The sequence below is a fragment of the Lipotes vexillifer genome, unplaced genomic scaffold (assembly GCF_000442215.2).
Source record: "Lipotes vexillifer unplaced genomic scaffold, Lipotes_vexillifer_v1.1 scaffold442, whole genome shotgun sequence".
NCBI lineage: Eukaryota > Metazoa > Chordata > Mammalia > Artiodactyla > Lipotidae > Lipotes > Lipotes vexillifer.
In genome coordinates this window covers 93,665-120,207 of record NW_006790311.1, presented here as the reverse complement: position 1 = coordinate 120,207, position 26,543 = coordinate 93,665, and the positions used below count along the sequence as shown (strand labels likewise).

The 26,543-nt window shown below is 42.2% G+C and overlaps 1 protein-coding gene across 1 annotated transcript in view; it reads left to right on the top strand.

Moving 5' to 3' along the window:
* The window catches only part of SIAE (sialic acid acetylesterase), a 34,335-nt gene that overhangs the window by 627 nt on the left and 7,165 nt on the right, over positions 1-26,543 (top strand). The window contains 6 exon segments of the mRNA XM_007463583.1: positions 3,052-3,213; positions 11,303-11,478; positions 19,906-20,044; positions 23,698-23,872; positions 25,284-25,393; positions 25,973-26,106. Of these exon segments, the coding sequence (XP_007463645.1) occupies positions 3,052-3,213; positions 11,303-11,478; positions 19,906-20,044; positions 23,698-23,872; positions 25,284-25,393; positions 25,973-26,106 (896 nt within the window).

Here is a 26,543-nt window from a genome sequence, read left to right as displayed (position 1 = left end):
CCTGCTGCAGCTCGCAGACACTGGTGGTGGGATAATATGCATGGCATTGGGGAGGAGGATGACACACTTTGACTATTGTCCAGGTCATATCGTGTCATTTGAATACCCCAGACTGGATGCTGGGTCACAGAAAAGAAATGAAAGTTGAGGTGGGAGAACAGAGTGTAGAAAAATGACTGCCCTACCTAAGAACCTGCAAAGTACCCAGATGCAGACAAACCTCAGCCCTTAAGTGGTTTTTCAGGGTTTAACAAAAGTGTAAACTAGCAGCATTTTATATCATTTCCTGACTCATCCGCACTCGGTGACCTTTGAGTCCAGTATATGAGGTGGGGAGAAGGGAAAGAGGAGAATAGGGCCCTTATTCTATTAATTTTTCTGTTAAAGGCTGTTAACTTTAACATCACTATTTTATCTTTGCCTTTGGGTCGTATTGTTACATCACCTTCATTAACAATGACTTTATTTTTTAATTTATTAATGCTCTAAATTTTCTTCCCTTATTTGGTTGCGTATCCTGACTTCTTTCCTTCAAATCATTCCCCCTGTGCTCATGTTTATGACGTAATAGTTGAAATGTGAAAACATGTATGTAGCAATGATAAAATGAACACCCAGAGGCGCTTCACCCAACTTAAGAACTAGAACGTTGCCAGTTTTATTGAGACTCCATGGATATTCCTCCCTAGTGCATCCACCAGTTCCTCACCAGAGGTAACCACTGTCCTAATTTTGTCAGTCTACTTTTAACTTCCCAGAACACTAATTCCTGTTTTTCTACTCCAACACCCAAAGGAAACATTGAAGACCTAAAAAAAAAATCAAATGTTGTGTCTTTTATTTGACAAAAACAATTACCAGTCCCACCTCCTTGTTCTCCTGTTTTGTCCACTGCTCAATTCCTTGGTAATGTTCCGCTGTCTATTCTTATCAGCTTGGAATGTGAGCTTTATAAGAACAGGGAATATGACTTGTCTTTGATTTACCACCAGTATCTAACTGTGGCAGAGTGGAAATTGCAGTGACTTTGGAATCAGGTGGCTTGATTTCTTGTCCTGTCTTAAACTACCTATGTGATTTGAGGCCAAAGAAGTTTAACATCTGTACTGTGTTTAGCTTTCTGCCTGACACAGTTACTCTTCCCAGTAGAATGTAAGCTCCCTGCTGGCAAGGATTTTTGCCTGCTTTTTTTTTTCTTTCTTTCACTGTTACATCCTCAATGCTTAAAATCATGCCTGGCACACAGTAGGCATCTTTAAGTATTTGTTGAATGAATTAACGTGCAAGCTATTTAAAAAAATTACCTAATCTACTTGGGTCTCAGTCTGTTGATCAGTAAATAACGTGATTATACCCCAGGGTGTAAAAGATTCTTTCCACCTCTAAAATTCTTTAACTCAGAATAGAGCCATGCACAGAGAGGTTCGGTGAATGTGTGTTGTCGAAAACAGACTGACTGGGAAAAGTATTTTCCCCAACATTTGAGAAGGTGGCTGCACACCTCCAGAGCCCCTTATTCGCCTGGGTTCATGCCTGCGGCAGCCAGTTTTCTTCAATCCCTTCCCCACCCCATCCTCTTTCTGCTCAGCTCTTAGGCCTTTGGTTTTCAGGTTTTGTTCCATATAAAACACTTACCCAAGACAAGGCCTTCCCACACATGCGCCTCTTCCCTTCCCTCCAACGTGCTTATACAATTCTGGGCTGTTGTAGTCTCTTCTTAGAGCGTTTTGCTCCTGGTAGCTGTGCATCTCCAGCCCAGTGGGTCTTCTGGCTGATCTTTGATTGTCATGTAGGTTTTATGATGGAACAAACTCCTAAGAGAGAGCTGAGGATGTCTAGGGACTGGGTTGTTATTTGAAGTGCAGGAAAAATCAGGCCATCAAGTCTGTGTAGGAGACCCCATTAGCTGTGCTGCCCTGTTAAGTATAGCCTAAGGGGCTGTCATCATTGTAGCTTGCAGGGGGGAAAATGTCAACTTTGTTAGTTCTAATTCTCTTTCCTGCCAATCATTTTTGTTTAAAACCCTTTAAAAAAATCTTAATTTTGTTAATTATTTTCTTCTAGGGAGTTTTGTCTGTTTTGTTTAGACAAATTGGGATATAACTTTAAAAAGTTTTTTTTCCCCCTTATGAAGTTTTGATGAGGAACCCACTGAGATAATTTGGATAGATGCTTGTTATTAATAAAATACTTCGATATAGGCTGGATGTTAAAAATAGGTATGATATCGTTAAAGTGAATTCTTATTCAGTCTTGTTAGTGACTGTCTAGAATAGAATCCACAGTTTCAAGTGCTCATTCTCTTTTTGTATAATTTAGCTTGTGAAATGGGTGAATTGCAACAAGACCTTTTGTTCAGACACTTTGACCTTCTGTCTCTCACTGACCTTATTTTTTGCATCTTAATTTATCTGAATTTACCTTAGAAGGAAGCAGACTTGTTGCAGATATTCATAAATGTTTATTTAGAATTTTCAGTGGGTTGTCAAAAAACACCATAAGGAGAATTATTGAGGGAAATTGACACTGAGAGGATGGAAAGGGGGAGATAAAGAGGGGGGGAAAAGTTTAGAAAAGGCTGTGTTGAAGAGAGGCAGCCTTCTTTATTCCCAGCTATGAGGAGTGGGAGTGGTAATGGGAAGCAGGGAAAGGAAGTGGTTTATTTTTCTCATAAATACCATCTGTGAGGTGCATAAAAAGAGCATTTTGGTGATTCTGGGGGGAGAGAGTCAAGCGTTTGGGCCAAGCCTGAGAGCAAAGGAAGATGAAGAGCTTTGAAGGGGAGGAGGCTTGTGGTAAATGGGTTGCCCTAGGCTTTTTGAGTTTTCCTTATTGGTCATCTTGTACTGTGATGCATATTGCTGGAAACTGTTCTTGTTATGTTGCTTAGCTAATTAGGAGGAATAAGCTCTCATTTTAGAAAATTAAAAGGACTGGTTATCTTCAAATTCTCATGTATTAAGACTGTATGTTCCTTGCCATTTAACCAGATTCAATCTGGTGATGAACCTCTCCAACGATGCTCTCCTAAGTGTTTGCTAAATTTTTTAGATGTTGGTTTTCGCTTTGCTTCCTACATCGATAATTACATGGTGCTGCAGAAGGAGCCTGCAGGGGCAGTGATCTGGGGCTATGGAATATCCGGAGCCACAGTGACAGTGACTCTGTGCCAAGATCAGGAAACCATCATGAAGAAAGTGACCAGTGTGAAAGGTAAGACAGGCCATCCTCCACTCAGCTTTTGTCTTCTTCTGCCACCTGCTGGATGGTCTGAAAATGAATCCTAATAGTCCAGCTCAGGTTATCCATCCATCCATGGATCCATCCATAAAAGTTCTTTGAGTATTTACCATGTGCACTGAGGATACAAAGAAAAATAAGACCAAGTCAAAGTCCCTGTCCTCAAGGAGCTCATGGAATAATGGGAATAGACACCAAGCCATGTAGTGCAGTGTGATAGGTGCTCTGGTGGAGGTGGATATGGGGTATCATGGGATACAGAAGAGAAACATCTAACTCAGATTGGATGGTAAGGGAAGGTTTCCACTGAAGGTGACATTTGAACTGAATCATATATAAAAGAGAGGTAGTATTGAGGAGGGGTTAAGAACCTAGGCTCTGGAATTCACCATCCCCATTCAGACCCTGACTCTGTCGCTTAATGGCTATATAACCTTGGACATGTAATTTAACATCTCGGTGTCACAATTTCTTTATTTGTATAGCAGTGATAATAATAATATTTAGGATTATTGTGAGGGTTAAATGAATTAACATATCTAACGTACTTAGAAGAGTGCCTGGCACACAATAAGTACTGAAGAAGTGTTAGCTGTTGTTATTTTTGTTACTATTATTATAATATTTAGTCAGTCACTCAAATATTTACTGAGTGCCTACTAAGTGCCAGATACTGTGCCAGGTACTGGTTATGCAGTGATGAGCAAAACAGATGTGGTCTCTCCCCTAATGAAGCTTATAGATTTGAGGAGAGACAGAAAAATAAGAAGCAATTACAGTTAAGTGTAGTAAGTGCCACAACTGGGAAGTATAGAGTGCTATGGGAGTGCTTAGGAGGGAAAATTAACTTGGTCTAAGGCTTACTTTGAAAGGTGAGCAGGGCAAGCCAGGTAGAGGGAATAGCCTGGGCAAAGGCATGGAGGCGTGAGTGAGCCTGGGTCACTGGAGGAATGACAGGTAGGTTGGTTTTTCTGGATCACTGGGGTGTGTGACTGGTGGTGGATGGCAGGAGATAAGGTTGGAAACGTAGGGAGGCTAGTTTGTCGTTGCTATGGAGCGTACACTGTACTTTGGATAGATGGATTTTAAGCAGCAAAATAACACAGTCCAATCTGTATTTTAGAAAGATTACTCTGGCACCACTGTGGAAGAAGGATTGGAGATGCATGAGACTAGAGGTGGTGGGACCTGTTAGCAGGCTGTTATGATATTTAGGCAATAGACATTGAAGGCTTGACCCCAAATAGTGGCTAATTCTCAAATAGGTGAGAATTAGGAATTAGCAGGCTTCACAAGCAGAGATGTCCTAAAAGGAGTCTCTGTCTAGAAGAGATAAAGATGTAAAAAAAAAAAAAAAAGAAAGAAAGAGAGAGAGAGATAAAGATGTATAAGATAACGTGGGGAGGAGCTCAGAGTTACTGGATGCAGGAAGGTGTATTCAGGGCTGGGTCAAGTGGAGACCTGGTTGTATCTTAGTTAGAGGTAACTAGGGAGCTATGGGATGTTGAGGTGAGAGTCAGGTGAGGAGGCTTCTCTGGGGGGGTGGAGTTAAGGTGGAGGCTGGTGGTTTGATAGGGACTTGAATATATATGTGACAGCGAAGCTTGTGGAAATTTTATTGGCCCCTGAAAACGAGGATTACCTGATTCGTTTTGTCAATATACGGGACTGATATCCAATCCAGAGCGATCCAGATGCTGGTGCAGACTTTTAATAATTCATTTCCATTCAGCAAACATTAAGAAGTACTAAGTACCAGGCATAGATGCAAGGTAAGTGCTTCTAGTTCTTGGGTTTTAAGACTTTTTAAGGTAAGAAGCTTATTGGGTGAAATTCAGAGACCTGAAAGGGAAGCTGAAGCTGATTGAGAAGTTGTTCTCTGTTAGATTTAAATGCTATTGGTGACTTGTAGGATACACCGAAAATGAAGAATTCAGGAGACTAGCAGTGCTTTCTTTTTGTGTTGTGTCCATCTCAGAAATGAGCAGTACGGAGTACAGATAGTGGTACTCTCAGTAAAAAGACATTGATTTAGAGATCTAAAGAATTGATGTAATTGTTTAAAAACAATAAATAGGATTTCTTTTCCTTAGTGCTAAAAAATAGCATTACCAGTAAATATTTAGGAGACAGAGACTGTACGGTGTCGTAGAAATAGAGAAAGCACATAATACATAGCATTTCAGTTTTTAAAAGTATTCTTATGCATTATTTTTAGTTTTTTCCCCTTCATGGCTGTTGCAGGGCCAATACTTGGAGTGTCCAGAGACGAGACAAGAGGGTAGGTGGTGATGAGAAGGAATAAATGTAATAATTAGGGGATGAGCCCCTCTTCTCCTTTACGGTGATAGTGAACGTGCTCGCTTATTTTGAGTTCAATTCTATAAACATCAACCGAAGGCTTATTATGTATAAAACACTGACCTAGCAACCCTAGAAAATACAAAGAAGAATGTGCCCACTCTCCAAGAACTCACTGTCTCATGCTGTCCTTTCACATTGAGCAATTTAGGTTCAAGTAATGCTTCAGTTGCTTCACTGCAAAGTGATGCTTCGTTTGGAGTTAAAATATCCAGCAGCAACTTAAGGGAGCCAAGTGATTCGTGGACTCTTGAGGTAATTTTACAGGAAAAGAGATTGTTATTGGTGGGGTGGCGGGTAGATCTATGTGTTAGGCTCTCCACACTGGCTTGGGAGAGAAGAAAGGTACTGTGGTTTATACAGATCCACAAACCTACTTCAGTGGACAGCATGCTCTGTCCTGCCCATGAAGCAAAATGGATAAAATGTTTTTTGGAACAAAAGAGATAGACATGTAAGAAATTTCACAGGGCAGCGAAAAAAATATTTCTCAAAGGAGATACTATAGGGCATATTGAAGGGTTGACTTCTATTTAAATTTTGATGATGACTCTGGGATTTTCAGCCAGACTCTCTATCTCTGTTAATATTTAACTTATTACCTATAATCCCCTAGGTGCCCACAGCAAAGTGGAATTTAACAAAATAAAGGTTTTTGTCCAGCAGACTGACACTTAAGCATTGGGAAAATTAAAACCTGAGAGATGACTTGGAATATGGTCAGGTTCTGGGCCTGTTCAAGCCATGTTGTCAAGCGATGCATGATGATTCTCTCAGACACAGGGAGTAAAATTGGGGCAAATAGTCTATATCCTCTCATTTTGACACACATGGGGGATGCATATGTAGGTGATAAACTGAAGGTGTATCTGCCTGAATTTGTCATGATTGAGGTAAATAGAAAATACAAAAGGCCTAAACCTCTTAGAAAATTAAAAATCTCCTGGTTGCAGTGTTAGCGTGCGTGCTAGGTTTCTATGCCACATAATAAGTTACCACAAACATAGATGCTTAAAACAACACACTTTTACCATCTCACAATTTCTGTAGATCTGAAGCCTGACCATCATTTATCTGGGTTCTCTACTCATAGTTTCAGAAGGCTGAAATCAAGGTGTTGTCTGGGCTACATTCTCATCCAGAGGCTCGACTAGGGAATGATTCGCTTCCAAGCACCCTTAGGTTGCTGGCAGATTCATTTCCTTGTGCCTGTAGAATTCATGGCAGCATTTCTGCTGCTTCAAATCTCTGACCGCTAGACCCTATCTAAAGGGCTCACCTTATTTAGGTCAGGCCCACCCAGGATAATCTCCCTTTGGATTAATTTAAAGTCAGCTGATTAGGGATTTTAATTATATCTGCAAGACCCCTTCATCTTTTCCATGTAATGTAACTTAATCATGAGAATGGCATCTTATCCCGTTTGCCATTTTCTGTTGATTCGAAGCAAATCATGTATTCTGCCTGCACTTGAGGGGAGGGACTATACAAGGGTGTGACTCACTGGGGGGTCACCTTAGGGCGTGTCTGCCATAGCAAGCTATAGTTTAAGTAACTTGCATCAACAGTTTTTTTGATAGAAAAATAGTTAAGCTTTCTTTTTTACATTCATATTTGGTGGTGGTGGAGATGAACTTTATACAGAATAATGCAGGTCAGGCAGGGGCGGTTTGGGCAGTAAGGCCTTCTTTAGCTCCAGGTCACTTCCACAAACCAGTGGACCCGTTTGCCGCTGGTGAAGTGCCAGGCTTCTGTCGGGGAAGAGGTGATTAGGGCTGCTTCCAGCTCTAGGTTTTCCCTCTTGGGAAGGGAAAGGTTGTGGGATAATTTTCCTTTTTCTCTTCTTGGTTTCTGAGATTTGGCACAATAACCTGAAAAACAATTAACATCTGATGTGAATAGCAAAGAGAAAATATAGCAAGATGCACTTCATGACTAATCATGTCTCTAGACAAATTCTTTTAATTTTTTGGCTTTGATTGTTTATTCCATTTTGAGGTGAGGTTGGTCAGGGAGATGGAGAGAACATGGAGAGAGTTCTTTACTTATGCTCTTGGCTGGAAGAGGAAGAGAAGAGGGACAGTGAGAAATAGGCCACCAGATACACTAACCATTGGGCCGGAAAACACAAAGCCCCAGTCAGTTTGCGTGGCTTTCTTGTCAGTATAACCCAGGAGGACTGGGGTTTGCTCTCTGCCATTTACTTGATGGAGTGCCTGGCACCTGGTAAATGCTCTCAGTAGCTGTACAATGAAGGAAGGGCATGAATCTTCCTAGATAGAAGAAGAAAGAATGGGAGGAAGCAGAGGTTTGGATGCAACAAAAATGAGCATTTACAGAAACCTGAGCCCGGATCGGTAAGAGATGTCACAAGATAGCAAGTGATTGGGGCCCAGAGGAAGGAACCAGAGCAACTGTTGCTCAGAAAGCCCATCAAGCTCAGCAAAAGCCAGCTGGATGGTGAACTTTAACTCTTTGTGGTTTGTCACTCAATTTTTGAAAAATATTTATTTATTTACTTATCTATGTATGTATGTATGTTTGGCTGCTTTGGGTCTTTGTTGCTGCTCGCAGGCTTTCTCTAGTTGTGGTGAGCGGGGGCTACTCTTTGTTGCGGTGCACAGGCTTCTCATCACAGTGGCTTCTCTCGTTGTGGAGCATGGGCTCTAGGCGCACACGCTTCAGTAGTTGTAGCACACAGGCTCAGTAGTTGTGGCTCGTGGGCTCTAGAGCGCAGGCTCAGTAGTTGTGGCGCATGGGCTTAGTTGCTCCGCGGCATGTGGGATCTTCCTGGACCAGGGTTCGAACCTGTGTCCCCTGCATGGGCAGGCGGATTCTTAACCACTGCGCCACCAGGGAAGTCCCGTCACTCAATTTTATTGCTTGGATTCAACCTAATGGACTTGGTGGGTCAACACAGTTTCTGAAATCTAAAACTGGACGTCACTGGCCTGTGGTCAGCTCCACTTTCACCAACCGGTCCTTAATGGACAGGCCAAGGCCTAATTAATTCTCCTTGTGAAACGTTCCACCCTTGCCTTGAGTCTAAGAAACAGTCTTCACAAGGGCCGCTCTCCTTTGTATATATCGATACTTACATGGCAGTAAATCCACATTGTTTTAAACAAATTATTTCTGAGTTACTCTGACCATTGATAAGCCCTCTGTAGTGGAGCTGGTTTCCCCTGCCTTGCGTGTTAGTTAACTTTACTTAACACTCATTCTTGTGTCAGAGTTTTTCTCTTATGAAGTGGGAGAGGAAAAGAGCTAGAAACTAAAAGAACTCGAGGACTAGAACAGAAGGAAGCTCTCCCATGTCTTGGTGGAAGTGGAGCAGTTTCCTGCGGGGGAGCAGTCCTGGGGAACAAGGCTCAGATCTCCATGCCTAGTTCTCTTCAGACACTTTAGGCTCTAGAGGGAGCTCATCCTCCGGGTGTAGGATGGTGTTGCCCTGTTTTGCCCCAACATCCCCCGTCCCCCTTTCCTTCTTTGTCTTTTTATTGCTGGGCAGCAAAGCTTTTCAGAAGCTCTGGTGAAGGCGCTTTTCCACACCAGCCATATTGCCTGGATGGAGACTAAATGTAAATACCTAATTAACAGCAGTGACTAGGAATAGCTTGCACAGTAGTAGAAGGCTCAAAAATAGTCCTGTCCTGGGTTTTCTAGGGATTGACCTCATCATCACAAATGAGTAATGTTGGTGGCAGGAGGACAGAGCTCCAGTAAACAACGTCAGTGCAAGAAGTCTGGAAAGACATTGGCAAAGGCTGCGGTTGGGACAGATTGGAGAGTCTGCCTGCTCAGACGAGAGAGCCATACGGAGCACATCACACCTGTGCGACACAATCTGTACTAGCTGCCCACTGTTTCCAAAACAGTGATTTTTCTGCTTTAGGTGAATTCTGCATTTAATATGTTGATGTCTGTGACCATGGGTGGTGTTAAAAGCAATAGCGAACATTTAGTCCTGGGCTTAATTGACCTCGCAGGGGTGGGAGTAGCAGGCTCAGTCAGCTGTGCTTCTGAGAGGAGCGACCTGTGCCCTTTCACTGATGCCTGAGGGTTTTGGATGTTTCCCACAGGACTCTGAGCAATCCTTTATGGTTTGAGCCTTTACCAATCTCCTGCCGTGAGGCTGGACTTCTCTTCTTAGCTCTTACTGATTAAGAGGAACTTAGCACAGTGTCTGGCACGAGTAGGCACTTGGCTAGTTTTTTTATAATTAATTTTTTCCGGTTGGTGTAATAACCTTAGGATGCCTCATTTCCAGCTCTTGCGATTCTTTCCCTTTGAATTTACATTGATCCGATGGACACAAATTATAAATCAGTCCATATTCTTCAGCATTATGCCAAGAATATTTATTTTTTAAATAAATTTCTTTTCTTAAAAATTTATTTATTTTATTTATTTATTTTTGGCTGTGTTGGGTCTTCGTTGCTGCACGTGGGCTCTCTCTAGTTGTGGCGAGCGGGGGCTACTCTTCATTGCGGTGTGCAGGCTTCTCATTGTGGTGGCTTCTTGTTGTGGAGCACGGGCTCTAGGCACGTGGGCTTCAGTAGTTGTGGCTCACGGGCTCAGCATTTGTGGCTCACAGTCTCTAGAGTGCAGGCTCAGTAGTTGTGGCGCACGGGCTTAGTTGCTCCGTGGCATGTGGTATCTTCCCAGACCATGGCTCGAACCCGTGTTTCCTGCATTGGCAGGCAGATTCTTAACCACTGCACCACCAGGGAAGTCCAAGAATATTTATTTTAAAACAATCATCTCTCTATTTGGTCTATTTTCTCCCTCTCGTTTCTTCAACTTTGTTCCTGTTGTTTGGTTCTCCTAGGCATAATTTTGCCACTTGGAAGATATTTTTCTTAAGTTTCCGTGTATGATGTTGGCAGCGGTGGTGGTGTGCGTGGGTGAGAGGTGGGAAGGTGGTAGGGGGGTGGTTCCTAAGGAATATGCTATGAATTTCTGAAATAGGGTCTTGGATAGCTTTTCATCTCCCAAACTGCATTCAAAAACCTTAAGTCTGGTGGATAACTCTGTGAAAATAATTAATTGGGCAAGTCTCAGTATCTTCTTCAAAGAGAGATTAATTTATGTGCCTCCTACCTACTTCTTTATGTGTCACCTGTTTAACTGTTGATAGGAGAGCCCAGAACCACTGGTGGTATTAATCCCTGAGAGCAGCAGGGGGAGGAGTTGGGGGGTTGATGACAAAGATGATACCATCAAGTCAGTTTCAGATGATAAGTGATTTTCTCTAACCTGTGCTCACATTTGATTGGATACTTACAAGTTAGTTTGGGGCACTGGGTAAATCTGTTAGATTAGGATTATGTTAATATTGATAGTTGGATGGTATAGGAAGAATTTCCATTTTATGTTTTTGTATTAAACTCCCTTGAATTTTAATCTCTGTGTATTTTTGTCTGTCCTCATTTAGGATTATAACTGGGTGATTTATTTTTCTTGTAAATGCTTTGATTAAAAGTAAGGAGGGATTGGTACAGATTAAAGATAGCTACACTGCTGCTTTTGTTATTTCTGTTGACCTGTCTGAAATTTGGCCAATCTTCATAGCTTTGAATCCAGTTCATTACAGAAGCTGGGAATCGCCACAAATGAGTCTGATGCATGATAGGATTGGGTTTTAATTTCACTTTAGTTGATTGATTGATTAATTCTTAGAGCCTTATTATTATTTCAGCACACTCTAATAGCTGGATGGTGGTACTGGATCCTGTGAAGCCTGGTGGACCTTATGAAGTGATGGCACAGCAGGTTCTTGGGAGGAAGAACTTCACCCTGAGAATTCATGATGTCTTATTTGGAGATGTCTGGCTTTGCAGTGGGCAAAGTAACATGCAAATGACTGTTTCACAGGTAATTTGCAGAGTCTCAGTGTTAATAATGTTGATGCAAGAAGAGAAAGGAGGAAGAGGAAAGGGGCAAGGAGAAGGAGGTAGAAGCCTTCTTTTTCTACTATGTGCCAAGGTCTGTTCTAAGTGCTTTCTTTGCATGTGTTAATTAGTTCGATTAACAACTTTATGCGGTAAGTACTTATATGATATTCCTATCTCACAGATGAGGAAACTGGCCCATCTGAGGTTAAGTTCCCTGCCTAAGGTCACAGTGTAATTGTGGAGCCAGGATATGAATGCGACCCCAGAGCCTGCTTTCTTAGTCACGGCTAGTGTGTCAGTGTGTGGGGCACTATTTTCTCACCTTTCTGGGCTAAAGGCAGAAGCGAGGGAGTATCTGATGGTAATGGAGATTTCATATCAAATTGAAGGCAAAGTAGATTACTCTTCTTTTTGATTGGTCTTAGAAGATGAGCTTCTGGAGAGAGCCTAGGGAATCAAAACAATTAGATTTTGTTTGGATGCTGGGCAGCTAACATACTCTGTCTTTTGTTGTCATGGAGATTTAAAAATTGAGAGTGAATGTTGGCTTTGCCTCTTACTAGTTGTATGGCTTAGAGCAAATCACTTGGTGTTTATGAAACTTTGTAAAACATGCTTTTAAAAAATTGTGGTTAAAATGAATATAACATAATATGTATCATTGTTGGTAAGTGTACAATTCAGTGGCATTAAATATATTCACAGTGCTGTGTGTACCCATCACCACTATCTATCCTCAAAACTCTTTCATCATCCCCAGTGTATACTCTGTACCCATTAAACAATAAATCCCCCCTTCCCCGTCCTCCTGCCTCCTGGTAACCTCTATTCTGCTTTCTCTCTATGAATTTGACTCTTCTAGGTACTTCATATAAGTGGAACCATACAATACTTGTTCTTCTGTGTCTGACTTATCTTGCTAAGGATCATGCTTTCAAGGTCCATCCATGTAGCATATATCAAACTTTTATCCCTTTTTATGGTTGAACTGTATTCCATTGTATATGCCACATTTTGCTTATCCATTCATTTATTGATGAACACCTGGGTTGTTTCCACCTTTTGGCTATTGTGAGTAATGCTGCTATGAACATTGATGTACAGATATCTGTTCCAGTTCCTGCTTTCAATTCTTTTGGGTATATGCCTGTGAGTGGAATTGCTGGGTTAGTTCTATAGTCAACTTTTGAGGAACCACCAAACCATTTCCACAGTGGCTGTACCATTTTCCATTCCTACGAGCAATATACAAAGGTTCTAATTTCACTGCATTCTAACACATGTTACTTTCCGTTTTCTTGATTATAGCCACACTAGTAGGTGTGCAGTGGTATCTTAATGTGGTTTTGATTTGCATTTTCTAATGACTAGTGATGTTGAGTATTATCTCATGTATTTATTGGCCATCTGTATGTCTTATTTGGAAAACTGTTTACTTAGGCCGTTTGCCCATTTTTGAATTGGGTTGCTTGTTGTTAAATTGTAGGACTTATTTGTATCTTCTAGGTATTAATCACTTGTCAGATACACGATCTGTAAATATTTTGTCATTCTTAGTTTGTCATTTCACTTTCTTGAGAGTGTCCCTTGATACATAAAAGTTTTTAATTTTTATGAAGTTCAATTTATCTATTTTTTCTTTTGTTGTCTATGCTTTTAGTATAATCTTCTTGAAATTGTTGCCAAGTCCAATGACATGAAGATTTTCCCAATGTTTCTTCTAAGAGTTTTTTGGTTTTATCTCTTAAGTTTAGGTCTTTGATCCTTTTTAATCACTTTTTTGTATATAGTGTAAGGTGAGGGTCTAACTTCATTCTTTTGCAAGTGGATATCCAGTTCTCCCAGCATCAATTGTTGAAAACACTGTCCTTCCTTTATTGAATGGTCTTGGCACTTTTTTCAAAAATCCATTGGCCATATATATGAGGGTTTATTTCTCGGCTTTCTAGTCTATTCCATTGGTCTATATGTCTCTTCTTATGGCAGTACCGTACTGTTTTAATTACTGTAGCTTTGTAGTAAGTTTCAAAGTTGAGACATGTGAGTGCTCCAACTTTATTCTTCTTTTTCAAGATTGTTTTGGCTATTCAAGATCCCTTGTAATTCCATATAAATGTGAGGATATGATTTTCCATTTCTGCAAAAAAGGTTGTTGGAATTTTGATAGGTATTGTGTTGAATTTGTAGATTGCTTTGGATAGTACTGACATTTTAACAATGTTAAGTCTTCCTATCCATGAACATAGAATGTTTTTCCATTAATTTAGATCTTCCTTATTTTTTTTTTTCAGTAATATTTTATAGTTTTTCAGTGTACAAGTATTTTACCTACTTGGGTAGATTTATTCTGAAGTATTTTTCTTTTAAATACTATTATAAATAGAACTTTCTTAATTTCCTTTTATGATTGTTCATTGTTCATGTATGGAAACGAATGATTTTTGCATTTTGATGTTGTACCATGAAACTTCGCTGAATTTGTTTATTAGCTCTAGTAGCTTTCTTGTAGGTTCTTTGGGATTTTCTATGTATAGGAGCATATTATCTGCAGTTAGAAATAGTTTTACCTTTTTTTTTTTTGCAATTTGGATGCCTTTTATTTCTTTTATCTTGTCTAACAGCTCTGGCTAGAACTTCCAGTACAATGTTGAATAGCAGTGGTGAAAACAGACATCCTTGTCTTATTCTTGGTCTTAGGGAGAAAGCTTTCAGTCTTTCTATGATGTGACCTGTGGGTTTTTCATAAACTCCTTTTATCATATTGAGAAAATTTCCCTCTATTCCTACTTATCTTAGAGTTTTTTCATGAAAGTTTGTTGAATTTTGTTAAATGTCTGAGGCTTAGTTTTAATGACTATACTACAACTATATCTGACCTAACTAACAGGGCCATTATGAAGATAAAACTATTTTGTTTGTCTCTAAAAGGCCCTTATAAATTCAAAAGTGATGTCTAAATATAAGATGTCATTATTTAAAAAAGCTTTTTATTGTAAAAACATCAAACACACACAAAAGTTAAGAGACTTATAAAGACCTATATATCCATCACCTAGATTGACAGTTGTGTGTTGCCATATTGGATTTATCTGTTTGTTGTTGTTCTTGCTGAACCATCCCAAGGTAAGCTGCACGCAGACACCTTGATACTTCAGTTAGGGGTCATGTGTCAAATTGATATATATCTTCATATATCAAATTAATATATATATATATTTTACACAGAAATAAGAGCCATTGATGACTCTTTTTGCTCAACTTTTTCATAGCCTAGGATTTCTTTTGTTAGTGTCAGTTTTTTTCTCTGTTTCAGTCATGGCCTCTGAAGATTAATTTTTCTTAAATTTTGAGAACTAGCATTTTTTCTCCCTTATTGTAGCTATAGAGACTTCACTGGGCTCTTGTTTACCCTGATAGAATGTCGGGAGGAAGAGCACTACATGAGCTCCCAGATAGGGGATGGGGCATATACAGCACCGAGAGAATCAAGTGGGACAGAACAAGGGAATGCCAACCTGCCAGTGCGTTGTCAGTGATGAAACTCATCTTGAAGTGTTCCTGTCCCCAATGCTGTTAGAGGATAGGGCCCCTCTGACACACGGTGAGTGAGGTCCCTTAAGTAAAGCTGGATAAAAAGGACATTGAAAGAGTTATCAAGGGAGAAAGTTTCTTAATTGTTAATTGGTATCCTAGCAAGACAACGGTGGTAGAACAAAAGCCTTGGTGCTAAATGTCTTTAGCACTGAGATTTCTTTTTAAAAACAACTCCAATTTCTAATTGAACACAAAAACAGTCTAGAATAAAGAGAGTGGATTTCTAGGTACTGTGTGATGGGGTTATTGCTTTTGGGCCTCAGAATTGTCATTGCTTTGTTTGTTTAGTGGAAGCTATCTGATTTAAAAATAAAAGTAAGCGAGACCATTGCTGTTTCATTTATATTAGGATCAGGGCTGGACAGTAGCAAGTTCATAGACATATTTAAAGATTATCAGCTTAAAATATTGCTGAAAGATGAGTAAATATTTTTTACTCAGTATCAGACATCCAGAGAAGTTAGTGTGAGGTAAATTCTTTGGCACATTTGAAATTGGGATTAGTTTTCTTTGCTTGTCTGTATTTTTTGATTTTTCTATAATGAGCATGAAATAACTATAATTTTTAAGAGCAAGTTAAAAAATCAAGAAATTGCTATTCACCTAACTGATATCTTCAATATCTATCAAAGGCTCAGTTTACAGTAAAGAGGTACATTATATAAATAAGAATCTTAGGAATAAATTATTTAATTTGCATTATTCATCAGAACTAATACGTTTATATACTTTGATGTGTACTTTCATTTGTTTCCTTTAATAGGTTAAGATCTGGAAAAGATCATCATCTTCCCTAATAGCTCTTGCTCTAAAACTCATTTCCTTCTCAAGTTGATTTTTATTTCCTTGCCTTTTTTCCATTATCTACTTCTCCATCTTTGAGAAATATTTAAATTTGAGATTTAAAAATCTCTACAGCTGGGCCATGATCTCAATTAATCTTTTTAAAAAAATTTATAAAATGGAGTCCTTGCACATACTGACTATTTCTTGTTTTGTCTCTATAGCTTCTACCCCTTATGGTTTTTTCCTTTTTTTTTTTTTTTTTTTTTTCCTTTTTTTAACCAATTAATAAATAATGCTCCTAAAAAGATTCTACTCTGGACATATCTACTTCCTTTCATTATTAGTTTTCTAATTTAAAAATCTAAATTCTTGCATTTATGTCTTCCTAACCAGTATTTTACTTAGTCTTGCTTCCTCCCCTGCTTAAGTATATGGAAACCTTTTGAATTTAAATGTTTATTAAACTGAACTTTAACTGGGCTCCCTTTTAACATAAGTGAATAGAAGCAAAATTGAAGTTTTATCTCTTGATAGAAAGCATGGTTTTATATAGAAGTGGGATTGCTGTTAACTCATTAAGGAAAACAGTATTTTCCTTAATGCTTTAATTACAGTTCTCTGTTTGCACAGAAAGGCACGGACCAGATCTATTTGTATCTGTACAGTCAGGTTTTCAGCCGCAGTCTGTGCCAGGGGATCTCATCCCATTTTCTGTCAAGCTTAATCAGATTTTGATTGTTAAGACAGAACACATTCTTTCTGCCTGGAATTTACTCTTAAGCATATTCTGTATTAAACTAGGGCTACAAGCTCTGAGATACAGGGAAACAAAAAAGATTCCATCTGAAAAAGACAAGTGTTAATTTTTTTTATTTGTTTGTTTTAAATCACACACTTAGTCTGCAAGACTGAATTTTAGGTGCTGACAGTACCAAAAGCCAAGTTTTCTAGTCTCTAAACCCTCGGTAGAACTTTGTTTTTTGATCAAAAGGATGCTTCACATGACTCCTCCTTGATTCCACTTGCTCCTTTCCCCCTGAAGACTCCCAACACACACGCGCGTATACACACATAGTCTGTCTTTCTCCTTCTCTCCCTCCGTGTGACTTTTCTGAGTAGATAAGATTTCCACTATAACCAACCACTCTTCACAGTCAAATGAGGGAAATGGCAGATTGTATGCCCATCTTGTTGTTAGGGTAAAGTGGAATTTTAAAATCAAGTGTTATTTATAACACTGAGTGAGATGTTTATAAATGGAGGAAAGTCTAAATGTTCATCTGTCACCTCCTAAGTCAGGGTATGTCTTAAGACTTGGATATTTCTAGTTAGCTCTGAAGAAGATGGCCAACATTAGACAGAAAGCCCATTTTTCAATATCTCAGCAATCCCCACATTTCTGCTTTACAAATAGGGGAATTAAAATCCAGAAGAGAAGGGCTGGTGCCACATTACAATACCAGATTCATAGGAGTTGTGATGACTGGCTTATTTGTAGTTATTTTCTCAACTAAATCTGCTATATTGTACGGTGGTAGAAGGTAAAGTAACATACAGGATCCAAATTCTTTAAAGTTTCCCTGTGTCCTTCAGCGCGTGCACTTGTGTGCACATACACACACACATTCACACACATGCTTTGCTCCCCTGTACAGACCTCATGCCAAGATTCTCTGAGGAAATAGATTCTCGACGTTTCTTCATTAATTCAAGAATGTAGTATAAAGGTTACAAAATGAACACCAGTGAGCAGCTGCTTTGATGGTGAACTGCGGGTCCCCAGAGAGGTGGTAGGGCTCTCCCAGTCGCTGCAGCCTTAATGACTTCAAATACCTTGGTATTCATTTACATCCTCATTTCAATACTTGGTAGAAAAATAATTACACTGTGGTGTTTGATGAGATGAAATTTGATCTCAGCAGATGGAGTAAGGCTTCCCCTCTCATCAGCAGGGAAACCAAGTGTCATTTAAATGAAAATCTTCCTGAAATCTCTTTATTCCTAAGTTTGCTGCCAATATCCCCAAGGAAATCCTTCCATCAAAAAGGCTTGGTGATATTGGGACAGGGTACCAATTTCAGAAGTAATTGTCATCCAATGCAGCCAGAATTTCCCCCACCCCCATTTTTGCTAACACTTTCTGTGGCTTTCGAGCTTTGGCTTGAAATAATACACAAATGTGAGTTTGAAAATGGAAGTTTTCCAGCCAATGCTTTGGATCCAGTTCTGTGTGCTGGTAACAATAGAGGAGGATGCCAAGCCCCCCGCCCTGCTCCCCCCAATTCTGTTGGCCTTGCAGTAGTCTACAGTGTTAGCAACGGGTCGAAAAGAAAAGACTCATGTTCCCTGCGCTGCCCCCCGAAACTAGCGTCTCATTGCGAGGAGGCACTGGAGTTCCCAGTCGGTGCAGAAGCTGGTGTGGGTGGAGAGAAGCAGTTTCATCCCCTGTTTCCATGGAAGCAACATACGATCCTTAGTGCTTGGTGCAGAACTGAATTTCAAGGGAGGTGACTTTTTACAGGTACTTGCTGCTGAAAAATAACTTCCCTGCCAAAATATACTGTGAGTGCATTAGTCTCTTCTTAGTCTTTAATGTTTATTTTACATGAAACTTGCCAGGGAAGATCCTGAACAAGCAGGTCTGGATTTCCTGTGGAATTTTCCTGAGACCATGTGTGGAAGACCAGTAACCCTGACAGCCTAGAGCTGCCATTACCCAGGGAGCATTTCAGGCTGCGGCTCCCACTGGGACCAAAAGAGCCATTTCTTTTGCATCTGGCCATCTTATTGGCCACAGCAGGCTCAGCGGCAAGTCAAAAGGCGATTCAAGGGGCAGCGCATTTCAATGAAGTGCTCTGTGGAGGCACTCTGGCTGCTCCTACACTGCAGCGGCGAGGCCAGCTGTATTCTCTGTGGCGGGTGGGAGGGAAAGCCAGCCAGCTGCACACTCTGTGGCCAGCAGCCAATGGAAAGCGGCCCAGCCTCCTGTGCCTCTGGCTGTGGCAGTCCTGGCTCAGCTGGAGCTCTTGTTCCCGGAGGCCAGTGATAACTGGCCTTCTGGAGGCTCCTGTTAGGCCTTTGTTTTGGGAAGACCAGACTGTCCAGGGGGATGGAGAGAAGACCAGGAAAAGCAAATACTAATTAAAAAGCAAAACAATATATTTATGACACATTCTTTTTAAAATAAAGAGAAACATAACTACTGAAAAATCAGGATTGTAGGAGATAGCACTTACATGTAAGCCCAGAGAGGAATGATGCTTCATAGGACCAACAATGAAACCAGTCGGTGTAGCACACATTCGTGTCCAGAGGAACCCTAAGCCAGTCCTGTCACACTCTTGGCAACTGGTGAGGTTTCATAAAGTGCTTTGGGAAAAAGTGCTGTGTCTTTGGATGGACCCTTTTCTTTGTCTGGTTTCTTGGGACTGTTGTCAGCAATCACTCTGAACACCACCTTTCACACTGCCAGGCCTCCCGTGCTATTCTTGGGTGATTTTCCAGGACTGAGATGAGAAGATAAGCATCTTGAGGCTGATTTCAGGATGCTTCAGGAGTTCAAAAATTGTTTCTGAGGTGTGTTTCTTTTGAATATACATCTCTCATGGGCTATGGATTACATAAACTTACCTCCCCATGGCCTTTCTGGCTCCATTAAAAAAAAAAAAGTTAATGCCATGGCTTTATGTTAACAGATACTTTTTCTGAATAGAAGTATTTTCGTTTCAAGATATGGGCCTTCTTTAGCCTAAACCCATCCACAGCTCCTCTCATCTAACACAGACTTGTCCTTGAGATCTCAGATTTCATTGTGTTCCCACCTTCTTTGGGGACATGATTTATCACGGTCTCTGTGGATCAAGGCGATCCGGACCAGCCCATCATTGGTTTTGATTATTCATTTGGTTTTGGTATCCTAAAGGCTCAGAAGGAGCTCGGAGGGTTGGCAGTGTTTACCAGGCGGCAGTAGCATCATTGACCATCCACTAGGTTGGTGTAAGAAATGACGTTCCTGCTTCTTTTCCAGATATTTAATGCCACAAGCGAGCTGTCGAACACAGCTGCCTATCAGTCTGTCCACATCCTCTCCGTGTCTCTCACCAAGGCTCAGCAGGAGCTGGAGGACCTTGCCAAGGTTGATTTGCAATGGTCCAAGCCCACCATGGGTAAGTGATTGCTGGAACGTGTGCCATCTCTTCTGTGAGGGGCTGGTGCCCTGCTTGCAGTCTGTGATCCTGAATTTGGTTCTGATCTATTTCATCCTTTTATTCATTCTTACTACGCCTCCCCCATTCCTGACGGTACCTGTTTCATACATTTCTTCCCAAGACTCGACAGTGAATCTTGCCTCCTTGCTCTGAGATGGCTCTTCCTCCAACTTCGTCGGTCCCATTGAGGCCACTCAGCACAAGCTCCGCCAGCATCTCTTCAGCGCCTGACGCTCTCTTCTCTTCTCTTTCTTCCTTTGTTTCTGTGTCTGAACACAGCTGACTCTTTCCTTTCAGGCCTGCCTCTGATGCGGGCTCTTACCTTCTCCAGGGCCTTCTCTTATCCCTCAGGCTCTGTCCTTTTACCCCACTGTCCAGTCTGCACGAAATCTTTAGTTCAGGCTGCTCTGCGTCAGGCTCTGATCTAGGCCCCGAGGGTGCAGCTGTGATTGGGGCAGACACAGTCCCCGCCCTCAGAGCTCTGCTTTTCTTTTATTCTAACAAAACCAAGCGAAACAAAGCATAACGCATACCCTTCTCCTGGTACCTCACCTCTCTCCTTTGCTCTGATAAACCTTTTTAGAACGCCTTTTCGTTCTTTTCATTGCCTTCCAACGTGTTCACTCTTTAACCCTTTATAATCTGGCTTCTGCGTCCAGGTCAAAAACTGGTTCCCCCAAGGTTACAATGCACTCTGGACACCCCGTAGCATCGGCACTGCTGATTCTGCTGCCTTTAGAAGCTGCGCCTTCCTCTGAGCTTGCTTGGTACTTCCTTTCCTTCGTTCTCCCTCTCTGTCCTCTCCCTGCCTGTTTCTTTGCTTTCTTCAGTCCCTTCCTCCAGACGTGGTCCCTTGTGCTCTTTCCGTTTTCTCTTTCACCTGGTCCGTTTTCTCTTTCACCTGCACGTGCTTTCCCTTGGTAACCTCAATTGCTCCTACATTTTCAAGTATTAATTCATTCAGCCAATATTTGGATGCCCACTATGAGCTAGGCACTATTCTAAGTGCTGGGGGTATAGCAGAGAATAAAGCCGGCAGGCACGCCTGGTCTCCTGGATGGAGTTTACAGTCTAGTAAGGGAATACAGAAAATGAATAATAAAATTTGTAAATTATATACAAAGTATTGATACTATTCAGTATCACACTGTCAGAACTTTCCCTTTAAGAACTCAGAAACTGAATAGATTTGGGTAAATTTTTTAATGAATCCTTTGGTCCGTGAACTCTTAATGCATCTCATCCAAAACTCAGGAATCAATTAGATTTGGATAAGGTATTATACCTTGCTGTCGGCTCCATTTCACTCTCTGAACTCAGAGACTCAAATTTTTGAGCATCAAGGGATAGGTTAGATGGTAGTGCTTGCTGAGACAGAAGTAAGTACATAAAATACATCAGGGAAGGGGGGCAGTACTGCTGGGGCTGGGATGGGGTGGTGGTTTCCCGCTTAGAGTGGCCACGGAGGTCCCAGCTGAGAAAGGCAGCATTTCCGTAATAACCTGACAGAGGTGAGGCCATGCAGGTGTGTGGGGAAGAGCCTAGTAGGTCAGGCCCCTCTCACATTTCCAGTCTCTGCAGCCTCTTCTACTGCCCTCATATCTCTGACTGCAGCTGGGAAGGGTCTCTGATTTTAAAGACTCCTGTCATTAGCTTGGCCCTATCTGGATAATTCAGGACAATCACCCCCTCTCTAGTCCTTACTCTTGAAAACACCTGCGATGTCCCTTTAGCCACATGAGGTTCATTCACAGGTTCCAGGCATTGGACTCTGGAGACCTCTGGGGGCTGTGCTGCCCACCACACATTCTCATTCTCGTGCATTGTCAAGTGGATTTCCATTTCCTTTACTCCAAGATGTGCCTCTAGCCTCCCCTCCAGTTGTATCTTATACCGTTCTCCTTTTGTAATCTATGCTCTAGGCAAATACTTTAAAAACTGTCCAGTTTTACGTGCCTTTGTACATATACTGTTTCTTCTGCCTAGAATGCTAGCTCTACTTCCTGGACTCCTGTCTTTCAAGGCCGCCCGACCTCCCTCCCCTTACCGCTTAATTACCTCTTCCCTCTACCTGCCCATGAGTGAGTCACCTTTATTCCAGCTGCCCACAGCTACCCAGCACCAGCCAACGAACATTCACTGACTCTGCACTGGGTGCCAGACATGGAGAATATAGAAGTCCCAATGGTTTAGTGGGGGTGAGGGAAACACCAGGCACAGAGTATGCCCGGGGCACAGGGAAGGAGGTCCGCCCTCACCTGGCATTTAATGATCTGCCTTTCATTTCATATTCTTTCTCTTGCTGTTAAACCCCCTTAACACTTGTTTATACCTCTTAAAGCACTAAACCATATTTTGCCATCTGTTTTACTCAGCTGAATATTTGTCTTATTCTGTAGAATATAAGACCTCTGAGGAGAGGTTCCATGTCTCTCCATGTCCCTTTAATTACAGTACCCCATCATCTAGAAGCACCTGGCACCTGGCGGGCGCTCAATCCATTTTTACTGATTTGAAACTGATTTCAATTCCTACTATTACGCTATCCACATTTTGAGAGCCGAACTGTATTGAGTTTTGATCTTTCACGTGCCAGGCCAGTGATTTACACATAGTGGTTCTTTAACAGCTGTTGGATTGGATTGATCCCATCAGCTGCGTGTGTTCACATTCCCCTCTTCACCAGCCTTCTTCTAACATGGAAATTGCCTCTTCTGGTCTGTGTTGGTTACAGGGCTGTATGGACGAATGAGCTAGATGATACTGAACATTTATTTATTTTTAAAAGATTTATTTGTTGGGTCTTAGTTGTGGCATGTGGGATCTTTCATTGTGGCATGCAGGCTTCTCTCTAGTTGTGGCGTGTGGGTTTTCTCTCTCTAGTTGTGGCGCGCGGGCTCCAGGGCACGTGCGCTCTGTAGTTTGTGGCACACAGCCTCTCTAGTTGAGGCACACGAGCTCAGTAGTTGTGGCACGTGGGCTTAGTTGCCCCGCTGCATGTGGGATCTTAGTTCCCTGACCAGGGATCAAACCTCCGTCCCCTGCATTGGAAGGCGGATTCTTTACCACTGGACCACCGGGGAAGTCCCGATGCTGAACATACACTGGTTTTGGTTTCTGTTACTTTCCCTTTTGGCCAAACTCCCCATCACTTGTTTGTTCTTGTTTTCATTACCATAGCTATAAAATTGGGTATAAAACTACCCAGAAAAAATATACCTTTCTTCTCAACATTGCCCCATGCTTGCTTGTTCCCTTCCACAGAGCTAAATGGGGTTGGATGCTGGGAAAGAGGAACACGTAGGTGAGGGTGGAATGGGGGCCAGCGGCCTTTCTGCCCCTCACCTATTCCAGAGGAGTATTAATCTTCCTAGATTCTCAGGGCCCTGCACATGGTGGGGAAGCAGGGGGATGCCTACTTGCCTGGCCAGAGAGCCTTTGGCTTTCTGCTAGCGAGACAGCTGCCTCTCAATCTTATCCTACTCTTGGAAAGTCTCAGAAAGAAATGCAAGGCCTGACCCACACCCGTTCTTCTCACCTAGACCCACCTAGGGGCTGCAGTCCCTATCCACCTACTTTTTCCATGACTGTTTAACTGTTTCTCCGAACAGAAAACTTGGGCCATGGCAATTTCACGTACATGTCAGCACTGTGCTGGCTCTTCGGGCGTTACCTGCGTGACGCTCTGCGGTATCCCGTGGGGCTGATCTCCTCGTGGGCCGGGACGCCCACTGAAGCCTGGTCATCTGAAAGGTCACTGAAAGCCTGTGGGGTCCCAAGGCAAGGGTAAGAAAGCGTCCTCTGGTCTGGGAGAAAGCCAGCCGGGAAATTTTGTAAGAGAGAAAGATCATGGTCTCCTCTGGGGAGTCAAGAATGTGTTGAATGTACAAATATGTATTAAATGTATGTAACTTATTCAGGTATTATTTTCACTGTCATCAGCACCACAATCATCTGAGAATATGTCAGGAAGTAATTACGACCCTTTTCCTTAATAATAGTGATAGCTAATACTTAATAGAAGCTTCCTAAATGCTGGATACTGTTGTAAGCACTTTATATATATTAACTCACATAATACAACACTCTCTTGAAGTGGATACTATTAACATATGATGGAAAAAGGTACTAAGTCTGAGAGAGGTTTAGTGACTTGCTTGTGGACACGACTAGTAAATGATAAAGTCTGGTGTCAATGCCTGTGCTCTTAACCACTGTGCTGTGTTGCCTGTGAGAATAAACACAGTCTAACAGTTTGGAAGAACAAGTACCCATGTAATCAGAGAAGTGTATTAGAAGACTGATGGTGAAAGCACGCTCAGGAAGGGCTGGATCAGGAAGAATATTTGGGGGTGGGGGAAGGGAGAGAAAAGGCTGGTTAATAACATCTTGACACTAATGTTAAAACAGAGATGAACGATATGTGAACTGCTTTCACAGACCTTGTCCCATCAGTTCTGGGAAGAGCATGGACTTGAGCTCTTGGTATATCTTGGGTAAAGGCCTGCCTGTTGGGGAGTGAAGTTATCCAGTTTTGGAACAGAAAGACTTGCCTTCGGTAGAGTTGGAGGAATCTAAAGCCAGGCTTCCCAGGCCTCTGGGGACACGGCAGGGACAATAGCAAGGGGAAGTGGCCATTCTCATATGCAGCCGCTGCAAGTGTAAATTCATATAAGTATTGCGCAGAGACAATTTAGGGACATGTTCAAAGTCTTAAGAAAATGTGCCCTTTTGACCTGGCAATCTCATTTCTGGGAATTTATCTTAAGGAAATAATTAAGACTATATGCAGTGATTTAGCTCTAAGGAAGATAATCATGGCATTGCTTATAAAAGCAAAGAGCTTAACGCAATCTCAGTGTCCGCCCACTGAGTACTAGTTAAATAAACTTATTGCCTGTGTGATAGACTCATTAAAACGCTCCTCCTCCCTGGTCTTAATCACTAGATGGAAACCGGGATGGCCCCGTCTGAACTCACAGAAAGCTGACTGATGACAGTGATTCTGGGAAGAACCTGGAGTGAAATTTGGAGACTGTCCTCATGTTTTCATGGAAACAGAGTGGTTGAATTGAACTCTGTGTTGCTTTCATCAGGAGCTTGCCCCAAGTGAAGCTGGATAGATGCCCAGCTCAGGGATCATCATGTGATCAGTCATTGGCTCTCTCTTGACACTTGTGTGTCTTACTGATTTCAGGTTCATGCCATCTGATCTTGAAACTGGTCCCAGTGAATACTCTGTTCTCTGGAATGCCATGATCCATCCGCTCCGTAATATGACTCTGAAAGGGATGATATGGTACCAGGGTGAGTGTTCAGTTTGCTGGTTTTCCATTGTATCAGTTAGCTGTTGCTGCACAAGAAACCACCCCAGAACGTAGTGGCTTCCGACAGTAATAATGTTAGTGAGCTCACTATTCTCTGGGTTAGCAGGGTAGTTTTTCTGTCTAGGCTGCTTTGGCTGATTTCTGCCGGGATCTCTTACGTGCCTTTGGCCACCTGGCAGGTTGTCTGGTGGCTGGATGACCTAGCCTGGCCTCTCCCTCATGCCTGTTGACTGGGGCTGTCTGTCTGCCGGGGCCTCCTGGTTCTCACGTGGCCTCTCATCCTTCAGCAAAGCTAGTTCAGACTTCATTTATCATTTACATGGCAGTGTCAGGGTTCCAAGTGTATCAGGAGAGAACAAACCACAGAGCTGAATTGCTTTTCAAGCCTCTGCTTGCATCGTGTTTGCTGATGCCCCATTGGCCAGAGCAAGCACAAGGCCAGTCCAGGGAGACCGCAGGAAGGCCCGCTACCTAAGGGCATGCGTGGAGGTTGGGGAGCAGTCTGTGGCTGCCTTTGCATCTACCCCAAACTCTTCTCACAATTTAGACTGTTTTTTAGGGGAGTCCAATGTAAACCTTAACAGGGACCTGTACAATTGTACATTCCCTGCACTCATTGAAGACTGGCGCCAAACCTTCCACGATGGCTCCCAGGGGCAGACAGAGCGCTTCTTCCCATTTGGGTTTGTCCAGGTATGTGCTGAGAGGAGGAGGGTTCATGGGCTTTGGTGTGGGGAGGTGCTGCTGAGACCTCTTTCCTGGAATCCGTCTTCCTTTCTTTGCCCTCCTAGCTTGCCCGCTGGTCGAGAACTGGACGTAACTTGATTCACCTCAGTTTACTGACGGGACAGTTACATCTTAAAAAAGTTAATAAGTGACCAATATTTCTTCTTATTAAAAAGCATTACATGTTCATTAAAGAAATATTAAAGAGGGCTTCCCTGGTGGCGCAGTGGTTGAGAGTCCGCCTGCGGATGCAGGGGACACGGGTTCGTGCCCCGGTCCGGGAGGATCCCACATGCCGCGGAGCGGCTGCGCCCGTGGGCCGTGGCCGCTGAGCCTGCGCGTCCGGAGCCTGTGCTCCGCAATGGGAGAGGCCACAACAGTGAGAGGCCCGCGTACCACAAAAG